Source organism: Squalius cephalus, assembly GCF_949319135.1.
Source record: "Squalius cephalus genome assembly, chromosome: 2".
In the NCBI taxonomy this organism is placed as follows: Eukaryota; Metazoa; Chordata; class Actinopteri; order Cypriniformes; family Leuciscidae; genus Squalius; species Squalius cephalus.
Window position 1 is genome coordinate 19,898,909 of NC_137123.1, and position 12,321 is coordinate 19,911,229.

The following is a 12,321-nucleotide window of genomic DNA, read 5'->3' on the forward strand; positions in this document are numbered from 1 at the left end:
GGGGTAAAGAGCTTTAGCGTGTTGAGATTTAATTTAACTCACCCGTTTTAATTTGCCAGAACCACTACAAGAGGTAACACGAGCTCGCTTACACAACTAATACGTTGTCTTCTGCATTGTCTTTACTGAATGCAGAATCTATTTGCAGGTTTTATAGAGCGAGGTTTATATTTACTGTAACTTTTAACGTTACGTGTGAATGATTTGTGTGCCAGTATAACATTGGTGTCAATGCAAAACATACTACTTTTAATGCATGTTGTAGTTTGCAACTATTATCAGTAAATATTAAAATACTAAAACACACCATACTTATGTTTTATTGTTGCACGAGACGCATTTTCAGTGACGTGCAGCCGTAGTATCTCAGTTGCCATGCCAACGTCGTTGTGGTTGAATTTGATAAATTTTGCTTGAGAAAACTTGCTTTTAGTAAGTCCGAATAAGATGATTTTGTATAAACAAGTCAATTTAGAGATGCCCTATTGAGATGTAATAGTTTACAATCTCCATCGAAATGTGTGTGTTTCTTTGTGAAGTATTAATTCAATAAAATGTCTTCATACACAGCCAGGAACCAAACTTGAGTATAAATGAATGACTGGTTAAACATTACATTTACTGAAAATCATTTGTGAGGCATAGGATTCTCCATGTGTGCTATTTTTACTTTGGTTGTATTGGAATTTTAACGTTTATAGGTTGTAGTAACATTGTAGTCCCAGCAGGTGGCGCCAGAAATAGTCAAAACTGGACCAGAGAGCCTGAAGTGAACTAAGAACAAGATGTTGAGATGTTGCTTTAGGCCAGCAATGAAAGACTAATAATGAATGGTCTCTAAATGCACCTCTCCTGTTCCTCACATTTACTTGAACAGCTGAAATATGAATTCTTTGTTTCTCAATCTTCTGATCCAGCTGAGGAGGCCGAGGCACTGGGAAGGATGCTGAGGGCCCGTCGCTCCACCAGCCCCGTCAAAGGGGCATCTACCCATCGCAGTCCCACCAGACACTCACCTGTTAAAGTACTAATAATCCATCACTGCAGTAATATTAGTGATTAGTTTCTTTTAATGCAAAAAGAAACTCTCTCTCTCTCCTTTAAAGGGTGGCACGTATGATTCAGAGCTAATGAGGGTATTGCGGGAAAGAGATGAACTGCAAAACATGTTGGAGAAAAACGAGCGGCATCTCTCAGAGATCCAGGCCAATATTAAAGTGCTCACAGCTGAACGGGACAAGACCAGAATGCACTACCAGCAGGTACACAACTCCAAACTTCCCAGAATTCTTGAATCAGGTTGATGTGCTCAAATTGGGCATGACACACACACACACACACACACACACACACACACACACACAGTATAAAACAACGAAAACCACATAGATGATTCTTAGTGGCTGATGTTTAACTTATTTAAACTGTAACTATGTTTCTAACTTTAACTTATGTCACTGAGGTATAGACAGTAAACGATTTTAAATAATGTTATAATTTTTGCAGTATATTTATTATATATTTATTAGCATATAGTCATTATTAGTATTATAATATTTTAATCATTTGTTTTGGCTTCACTACAATGAAAATATACGGCAAAAAAATTTTATTAAATTTTACACTGATTAAAATATTTATATATATATATATATATATATACACACACATATATATATCATACAGTATTGTAGTAGTATTACTTGACAGATAATATTTTGATAATTTGTTTTGGCTTGACTACCCTTGTGAAAAAAAAGTGCACTTAAGTGTACTTTTATAAAGTGTACTTATTACATAAATAATATACTTTAAATATATACACTTAAGTGTGAATTAAATGCCATCTTTTCGGCGCACTTAATGCACATTAAGTGTAATTAATTTCAAATATATCATATATTAAGTTGAAATAAAATGTAATAAGTTGCCATTAAGAGTGATTTTTTGGAACAACTTAATTGGTACTTTATTACAACTTTATATATACTTTCATAATTGCTTCTAGTGTTTTTAAAATATACTTAAAGTGCACTACAAAATGTAATGACACGCAATTAATGTGATTTAAAATATACTTTAATGTCAGTTAACAATACACTTCAGTGTGAATTAAATGCAATGTTTTCGACACACTGAATGCACATTAAGTGCAATTAATTTCAAATATATCACATATTAAGTTGAAATAAAATGTAATAAGTTGCCATTAAGAGTGATTTTTTGGAACAACTTAATTTGTACTTTATTACAACTTTATATCTACTTTCATAATTGCTTCTAGTGTTTTTAAAATATACTTAAAGTGCACTACACAATATAATGACACGCAATTAATGTGATTTAAAATATACTTTAATGTCAGTTAACAATACACTTAAGTGTGAATTAAATGCAATGTTTTCAACACACTGAATGCACATTAAGTGCAATTAATTTCAAATATATCACATATTAAGTTGAAATAAAATGCAATAAGTTGCCATTAAGAGTGATTTTTTGGAACAACTTAATTAGTACTTTAATACAACTTTATATCTACTTTCATAATTGCTTCTAATATCTTCAAAATATAGTTAAAGTGCACTACACAATATAATGACACGCAATTAATGTGATTTAAAATATACTTTAATGTCAGTTAACAATACACTTAAGTGTGAATTAAATGCAATGTTACAATCAACAAAACTAAATGTAAAACCCTCTAAATTTACTGACAAAATAATCTCTAAAAGAAGTACATAAAAACCTTTCTGTTGATGCACAATAAAACCCCAAGAAACACTATGCATAAACACAAACAGTTTTGGAAAGAGACCTTTGGGTAATGCTTTACAAAAATATATTAGTTACCTACTTCAGTTAACATGAACTAAGAATGAATAATACTTTAAGCATTTATTAGTCTAAGTAAGATAATATTAGTCTTGGTTAGATCATGTTGGCTAAAAAATAAACTAATATTAACAAATGAGACCTAATTAAAAGTTACCGAACCTTGTTATTTAGCTCTTAAAGGGATGTTCAGCAGAAGAAAGAAATTCATACAGGTTTGAAACAACATGAGGGTGAGTATATGATGACAGAATTTTCATTTTAAAGTGGAGTATCCCTTTAAACCTTTACCAGCACCAACATTAAACAGGACCAAATGCTTACTCCAGCATTACAGTGAATCTAAGTTTGTCTAAAAAAAAAAAAACACTAAAAAAAACAAAAAAACATTGAAGAACTCCAAAAGCACAAAAACCAAAATGATTTGTCACCCAATTTTTTAAGTTGTTGGAAAGTGCTGTTTATGTCAATGTCCCAGATGCTCTCCAGAGTATATGTGAATGGAAATGTTTCAAAGATGCAGGAAAGTCAGAAAAAATACCTTGAGGAAAAAAAAAAAAAACAGAAAATTTGTTTATAATACAGATCCAGTCCATTATTATATTTGGCTCAATTGAATGAAAGAGATAGATATACAGTTGCGCTTCAAAGTTGATATACACCTTGCAGTATCTGCAAAATGTTAACAATTTTATCAATAATAGTGATCACAAAAATGTGCGTTTTATCTTTATTTAGTACTACCCTGATGAAGCAGTTTATTCTGCAAGGTGTATGTAAACTTTTGACTGTTAACTGTTGATGAATGTGTGATGTGATTGATTACCTCAGTCATCAGGGCCACATCGTAGTAGAAAGCTGGGCAAGGTTCCTTCTATTTCCCACAAACACCAGGATTCCACTGACTACGCCATCTTTACTGACACTGGGCTTAAAGTGATTCAAAATAGAGAACATTTTTATTGCTACTTTACAGGGAATTAAGCATAACTTTAGCAATTACACAAATATAGATATATGACCCCTGCAAACCCAAGACCAATGCAAATTAAGAAAGGTATTCTTACATTTTAAGCTTGCCCCACATAGCTATCTTCATGAAGGATGTTCCTGTTCCTGTATTTACCACGGTTGACAGACACAGCAATGCTGCAAGCCTTCTTCCTTTGGTTTGTTACCTATAAAATATATGATGATTATAGGGCAGGTGTAAATGCACAGGTGGGAATTTATTACTTGCACATGCAAAAGATTCAAAGCATTTAAAAGCTATAGGGATAGTTAGAGACTTGAAAGTAGTGTTTTAGCTTGATCAGGATGTGCTGTCATGATAAATCTTGTAACATCACCTCATCAATACAGGTCTGTGATTCCACACCGCTTGCACTGTATCTCCAATAACAAATATGAACTGATCCTGCAAAATGAATGTTTAAATCCAGATAAACACAAAAATATTACATATTCCAAAACAAATAGTAATTGAACAACTCTTTAAATACAAAATGAAATTGAACACATTACAAGCATTTTTTATAGAGGTGGGTAATATATTAAATATTTATGGTGGTTATAAGATTGATTATTTGTATTAAATGTATATAAACGTCTTCGAGTGTTACAATATTGGATCAGCATTCAGCAAATGTTTAGTAGCTTGTTTAAAATAATTTAAAAATCGGTTTAGTTTTTAAAAAAAATCAGCAACCAAATTCCTCAAACACGACCACACACGCCTTCCTCACATTGCAATGTAAGACATTATTAGAATGCAATCATATATAAATTATTGAAAACATGATTAATTCACCTCCCGAGTCTATTGAGTTTATAATATCTGTGATTAAAATGCACTCAGCAACTGACATGTTACGGTGAAAAAATAATTAACTAAAGAAAGCATCAATATATACTTACTTGACTGATTATTTGCAGCATAACGTCTCATCTGCAAACAAACATCCAAACGTGGTGCTCCTTTTGTTCTCTTGTTTGGCTAGCTTCAGTATCATCACGCATCGCAAACGGATCGCAAAACATAGCGCATTTTTCAAACTCTAGTGAAGTAGAGCGTCATAATGACGTAGTATTTCTCGCGCATGCGCATTAAACAAAATATTCATATATCATGCATGGTTAAATGTTATTTCAGCTTTTCTGTTTAAGTTGAAGTTGTTCTAACTCATTGTGTTGTTAAACTCTGTAAGTTTACAAAACTTTACTCATTAACCTAACTAAAAGTCAATCTTTTTTTTCAATGTAGTCTAGTGTGATTAAAATTAAATGTATTTTAACTGAATTTAAATGCAAATTCATTTTGTTTACATTTGTTTAACTTTTGCTCGCAATTAATACAATTTTAAATGTGTGTTTAATTGACTTAGAACAACATAATGATATTGAAAGTATTATGTTCACAGATGTAAAGTAGCTACAACACATTACTATAGACTCCTCTCATATATTACATTTTATTTTCAAATATTATGTAGAAAGCTGACACTAGTTGAGTTCATAGAGCAAGGGCTGGTGATAAAAATGTCAACAATAAGTTGTACTGGATTATACTGTATAAGCAGATGTATTGGAAAAATACATTTCAACTGCATAATGCACACAGTATATATTATAGACAAAACACATTTAAAATACATTAACAAATTAATTTTGGACAACACACTTGAGTTGGAATTAAAATCAATTATTTTCCATGTTTTCCATTAAAACTGTTATTTTATATATTAGTCAATACATCAAAATAAATTCCCTTTAATAACTTATAACTTTAACTTTAATAAATTTAAAACACTATAAATCATAATTATTTAAAATGTATGTTTAAGTAAAACTTAGTAGACATTGCAAAGTGCATTTTTTAAAACATGCACTTAAGTGTGTTTATAAATATTGTCATGAAAGTGTTCTTTCTTTAAGTTAAGCTTAATTAGACATTATTACAAAGTGCATTTTTAAAAAGTGTACTTAAGTGTGTTAATAAATATTGTGATGAAAGTGTACTTACTTTAAATTAAACTTAATTAGATATTATTACAAAGTGCATTTGTAAAAAGTGCACTTAAGTGTGTTTATAAATATTGTGATGAAAGTGTACTTTCTTTAAGTTAAGCTTAATTAGACATTATTACAAAGTGCATTTTTAAAAATGCACTTAAGTGTGTTTATAAATATTGTGATGAAAGAGTACTTACTTTAAGTTAAACTTAATTAGATATTATTACAAAGTGCATTCGTAAAAAGTGCACTTAAGTGTGTTTATAAATATTATGATAAAAGTGTACTTTCTTTAAGTAAAACTTAATTAGACATTATTACAAAGTGCATTTTTAAAAAGTGTATTTAAGTGTGTTAAGAAATATTGTGATGAAAGTGTACTTACTTTAAATTAGACTTAATTAGATATTATTACAAAGTGCATTTGTAAAAATTGTACTTAAGTGTGTTTATAAATATTGTGATGAAAGTGTACTTTCTTTAAGTTACGCTTAATTAGACATTATTACAAAGTGCATTTTTTTAAATGCACTTAAGTGTGTTTTTAAATATTGTGATGAAAGTGTACTTACTTTAAGTTAAACTTAATTAGATATTATTACAAAGTGCATTTGTAAAAAGTGCACTTAAGTGTGTTAATAAATATTGTCATTAAAGTGTATTCCCTTTAAGTACACTTAAGTGGTCTTTAATTTTAATTTTATTATATTATCTGCAAGTGCACTTTTCAAAAAGTATACTTTGATTATTTTAAGCACACAAAAAGTACACTTTCAATACAATTAAGCACACTTCTTTTTCACAAGGGTACAGTGACAATATACCGTAAATATATATATATATATCGATTTAGCACAATTTTTATAGCACATGCATCAAATTTTTTACAGTATATATATATATATATATATATATATATATATATATATATATATATATATATATATGCCAGATAATATTATGATTATTTGTTTTGTCTTTACTACCATAACAATATACTGTACAAACAATTCTTTAATTTTATATTATTTATAATATTAAATTATTAAAACAATATTAATTTAATATTTTAGAGCAATATTTTTTGCACATGCATCAAATTTAGTTTGATTAAATTATTATAAAAAATATATAATATAAATACACTTTATATGTATACCGGTAGTTGTAATATTGGGGATATTATTTGCCATGTATACAGTATATTTTAACAATTTGTTTTGACTTCACTACAATGACAATCTCCAATAAAAAAAAAAATTTGGAAACAACATATTTTCACTCATAATATTCTTTCTAACACAGAAAGAAAGCACTTCTCAATTATATATCCAGTATCTCATGATCCCACTAAACAATGTGCCCTAACTCCCCCTGCAGGCTCAAGAGGAGATAGCAGCTCTACGGCGGGAGGTGATGAAGTCAAAGGCAGCGCGAGGGCCCAAGAGCAGCGTGACCCCTCAGAGCATCCTGAAGCGAGTGGAGGCCGAACGGGACGAGGCCACAACGGACCTCAACCGCATGACCACGGAGAGAGACAGCCTGAGAGAGAGACTCAAGGTATGATCTCCAGCCTGCATCACATTCATGCACATCCTCCTAATGAAGATGTTATTTAGGAGCACTAAAGGAAAATCACTTACGCACTAGAGTACAGTAATAAATTGAGTCATCTCACTGGGGATAATACCAGGAGAGAGGTGTTCTTTTTTTAGCCTGCTGAGTGTATGTGTGTTCCCTTTGAACTGCACGTGTCCTCAGATCTCTCAGGAGACAGCCATCAGCGAGAGAGCTCACCTGGAGCAGAGGGTGGAGGACCTGCAAGCTGCTGTACTCACAGTAAGAGCTCTGTGTTAATTCAACATAATGTACTTACTATAGTTCAGAGGAAAGCAAAATCACCTATCAGATCTCAATTGTTTCTTTCAGACACCAATAAGATTAAACTAGTGAGACCTGTTTTTGAACTGAACTCAGATTTGAACTCAACATTTGCATCAAATTTGATCAAAACCAAACTATATGTCTGAACTGCTATCCACATTGTTTATTCTTTCTGTTATGACACTTACAATAAGATTCCATTTGTTAATATTAGATAACTACATTAATTGGCACGAACTAACAATGACAAATACTTCTAATCTTAGTTAATGTTAAGTTTTACATTTGTTAATTTGTACTTAAAATCAAAAGTTGTATCTTTTGTTATTGGTAACACTACAATAAGGTTTTATTGGGTGACATTAATAATGCATTAACTAACAATGAACAATACATTTGTTACAATGTTAATGTTAGTTAATAATAATACAACTATCAATTGTTAGCCAAGTCTATTAAATATAATTAACAGATACAACTGTATTAGTAAATTAGTATTAACATTAACTAAGGTCCATACAGTCTTTAGAAGTGTTTTCATTGTTAGTTCATGTTAACTAATGCAGTTAGCTAATGTTAACAAATAATAGACCTGCGTTAACATGAACTAACAATGAAAACACTATTTTTTTTATCAACTTTTATTAACGTTAACTAAGATAAATTATGTATTTAATAATTCGCTCTTTAGTTAATGTTAACTAATGGGACCTAATTGTAAACTTTTACCCTTTCTGTATGTCAACAATTGTCTCTGTGTTTATTTCTTTATTTCTAAGACATTTCATGAGTAATATTGAGTAAAAATGGATACTTGAATTGAAACTTACGTGCATTATGAAAGCTCTAAGCAATATAATTTTCCTCTGGGCTATACTATAGTATAACATACACTCACCTAAAGGATTATTAGGAACACCATACTAATACTGTGTTTGACCCCCTTTCGCCTTCAGAACTGCCTTAATTCTACGTGGCATTGATTCAACAAGGTGCTGAAAGCATTCTTTAGAAATGTTGGCCCATATTGAAAGGATAGCATCTTACAGTTGATGGAGATTTGTGGGATGCACATCCAGGGCACGAAGCTCCTGTTCCACCACATCCCAAAGATGCTCTATTGGGTTGAGATCTGGTGACTGTGGGGGCCATTTTAGTACAGTGAACTCATTGTCATGTTCAAGAAACCAATTTGAAATGATTCGAGCTTTGTGACATGATGCATTATCCTGCTGGAAGTAGCCATCAGAGGATGGGTACATGGTGGTCATAAAGGGATGGACATGGTCAGAAACAATGCTCAGGTAGGCCGTGGCATTTAAACGATGCCCAATTGGCACTAAGGGGCCTAAAGTGTGCCAAGAAAACATCCCCCACACCATTACACCACCACCACCAGCCTGCACAGTGGTAACAAGGCATGATGGATCCATGTTCTCATTCTGTTTACACCAAATTCTGACTCTACCATCTGAATGTCTCAACAGAAATCGAGACTCATCAGACCAGGCAACATTTTTCCTGTCTTCAACTGTCCAATTTTGGTGAGCTTGTGCAAATTGTAGCCTCTTTTTCCTATTTGTAGTGGAGATGAGTGGTACCCGGTGGGGTCTTCTGCTGTTGTAGCCCATCCGCCTCAAGGTTGTGCGTGTTGTGGCTTCACAAATGCTTTGCTGCATACCTCGGTTGTAACGAATGGTTATTTCAGTCAAAGTTGCTCTTCTATCAGCTTGAATCACTCGGCCCATTCTCCTCTAACCTCTAGCATCAACAAGGCATTTTCGCCCACAGGACTGCCGCATACTGGATGTTTTTCCCTTTTCACACCATTCTTTGTAAACCCTAGAAATGGTTGTGCGTGAAAATCCCAGTAACTGAGCAGATTGTGAAATACTCAGACCGGCCCGTCTGGCACCAACAACCATGCCACGCTCAAAATTGCTTAAATCACCTTTCTTTCCCATTTTGACATTCAGTTTGGAGTTCAGGAGATTGTCTTGACCAGGACCACACCCCTAAATGCATTGAAGCAACTGCCATGTGATTGGTTGATTAGATAATTGCATTAATGAGAAATTGAACAGGTGTTCCTAATAATCCTTTAGGTGAGTGTATTATACTATACAGCACAATGCTATACTGTTTCACTATACTATACTATACTATACTATAGTATAACATGTAGTTATTGTCATAGACAGTTATTGTTAAGGACTGGTGTCATTGTTCTGTGTGTGTCCCAGCTGGAGCAGGAGCGGGGGGAACAGAGAAGCAGGCAAGCTCAGATGAGGGAGACCATGATGGGTCTGGAGGAGGAAGTTGACATGCTTGGGCGAAAACTCAGTGCCAGTGAGGACGAACTCAGCCACTTCAGAAATGAGTGCAGCAGCCTCAGGTACAATCAAAAACATCTAGCGTAGATGTGTCCGTAGAAAGTAGACTTAAAGCCGGTTTTGTTAGTTTAGTACTTTGAATATTAATTCATTGTGTGTGTGTGTGTGTGTGTGTGTGTGTGTGTGTGTGTGTGTGTGTGTGTGTGTGTGTGTGTGTGTGTGTGTGTGTGTGTGTGTGTGTGTGTGTGTGTGTGTGTGTACCAGACTGGAAAATACTCAGGTGGAAAGTTCTCTGAGTGAGAATCAGCGGAGACTGACCAGCAGGATTGGAGATCTACAAAACGCTCAGGAGAGAAATCAAATACTGGATGAGAAGAACAGTGAGAAAACCAGACAATACATTTAATCTGTGCTTTTATTAAACAGTTGTGTTTATTTATCAGTATATACAGTAGATAGATATAGTAATGAAATAAATGCAGTCTTGGTGAGCAGAAGAGACTCTTTCAAAAATCTCACTGACTCCACACTTTTTAATGGTGGTGTTTCATGTTTTTGGATGAATTTAGTGAATTAATCAGTTGGATACTTGCGGTAATGTCCGTGTTTAAAGAGTGTATGTGTGTCACTGCGTCATTCTTCCTTTTCCTGTGTGTTTCAGACTCTCTCCTGAGGCAGGTGACCGCTCTGCGAGAGGAAGTGAACACACTGAGAGGTACAATCTCAGAGCTGGACCAGCACAGAGACACACTGCAGGAACAGCTGGAGAAAAAATCTGATCTGCTCAGCACAGCAAATGACCAGCTAGATGACAAGGTACCATCCTACTTACACATACAGTAGTTAAACTCACATATTTTTGGTTGGTTTTAGGTTGCTTGCTTTCCAGTTAGTTAGTACGTTTGTTATTTATTTGCAGGAGAAAACCATTAGGAGTTTGAAGCTGAGAACCGAGGATCTTGAGACAGCTCTAATGTAAGTTCTGTTCATTTTCACAGATTAGCAGACAGTCATGTGTATTGATTTTGAGACCATAATGATTAAAATGATGCCAAAGTTCTGTATAACATAAGCTTGCTTACTGTATTATTTTCTTTTAATTTCACAGTGTGTTATGTTCACCATCCAGGTATAAGCTTAATGCTAATATCATAATTAGACTATAGTCTATAGCCATAGCTGTTCTTGACTGTGGCGCATGCTTATTATTACGCAGCTCTCTGGAATACTTGATTCTGATTGGTCAGTTTCAACATTGAGTGGTTACTGATGCTAAATATTTGACATGCCATTGTCCATGGCAACATACCAATGCTACTTTAATATCATGCAAAGCTTCACCTTGTCGTCAGGGTTTATTTTGCGATAATGACCAGTGGCTGTACATTATCCCTTACATAGTCACCTAGGTACAAAATGTATCATTTCCTAGATTGTGTAGTTTCTCCTTTATATACAGTACATTCAAATGTTTGGGGTTGGTAATATTAACTTTTTTTTTAATAAGTCTCTTATGCTCTCCAAGGCTTTGTTTATTTGATGAAAAACACAGTAAAACAGTAATATTGTGAAATATTATTACAATAAAAAACTGTTTTCCATTTTAATATATTTTAAAATGTAATGTGATTCAAAGCTGAATTTTCAGCATCATTACTCCAGCAGTGTCACATGATCCTATCTCCTTTCTTTTTATTATCAATGTTGAAAACCATTGTGCTGCTTAATATTTAAAATAGAAATATTTTATAAAATTAGAAATGTTTTTAATGCAGTTTAATGCATCCTTGCTAATTAATTCCTTTCAAAAGGGGGGAAAAAAATCTTACTGACTCCAAACTTTTGAACTGTAGTTTTGTTTCCTCTGTGGATATTTGGGTATATGAGTGTATGCATTTGTGATATAATATGTGAATATTAGTACAGGAAAAGATGTATGATTATGATGATATGTGACCCTGGATCACAAAACCAGTCACAAGTCACACAGGTATATTTGTGGCAAATTGGCAATAGCCAACAATACATTGTATGGGTCAATATTATAGATTTTTCTTTTATGCCAAAAATCATAAGGATATTAAGTAAAGATCAAGTTCCATGAAGATATTTTGTAAATTTCCTACCGTAAATATATAAAACATTTATTTTTGTGAGTGAATGCAGCACAATCGCGAACATAAATGGACAACTTTAAAGGCGATTTTCTCAATGTTTAGATTTTTTTGCACCCTCAGATTTCCAAATAGTTGTA

General features: G+C 33.0%; 1 protein-coding gene across 4 annotated transcripts in view; it reads left to right on the forward strand.

Moving 5' to 3' along the window:
- tsga10 (testis specific, 10) overlaps window positions 1-12,321 on the forward strand; it is a 16,443-nt gene continuing 4,122 nt past the window's right edge. For 2 of the 4 annotated variants that reach the window (XM_079846763.1, XM_079846762.1), the window contains exons 1-10: window positions 5-73; window positions 918-1,024; window positions 1,107-1,262; window positions 7,231-7,410; window positions 7,612-7,689; window positions 9,978-10,129; window positions 10,332-10,447; window positions 10,729-10,883; window positions 10,987-11,042; window positions 11,176-11,196. In XM_079846763.1, coding sequence (XP_079702889.1) covers window positions 944-1,024; window positions 1,107-1,262; window positions 7,231-7,410; window positions 7,612-7,689; window positions 9,978-10,129; window positions 10,332-10,447; window positions 10,729-10,883; window positions 10,987-11,042; window positions 11,176-11,196 — 995 coding nt within the window. In that variant the 5' untranslated portion in view covers window positions 5-73; window positions 918-943. Of the gene's footprint in view, window positions 74-917; window positions 1,025-1,106; window positions 1,263-7,230; window positions 7,411-7,611; window positions 7,690-9,977; window positions 10,130-10,331; window positions 10,448-10,728; window positions 10,884-10,986; window positions 11,043-11,175; window positions 11,197-12,321 lie in introns of all 4 variants that reach the window. The other 2 variants (XM_079846764.1, XM_079846765.1) reach the window with 2 other exon arrangements.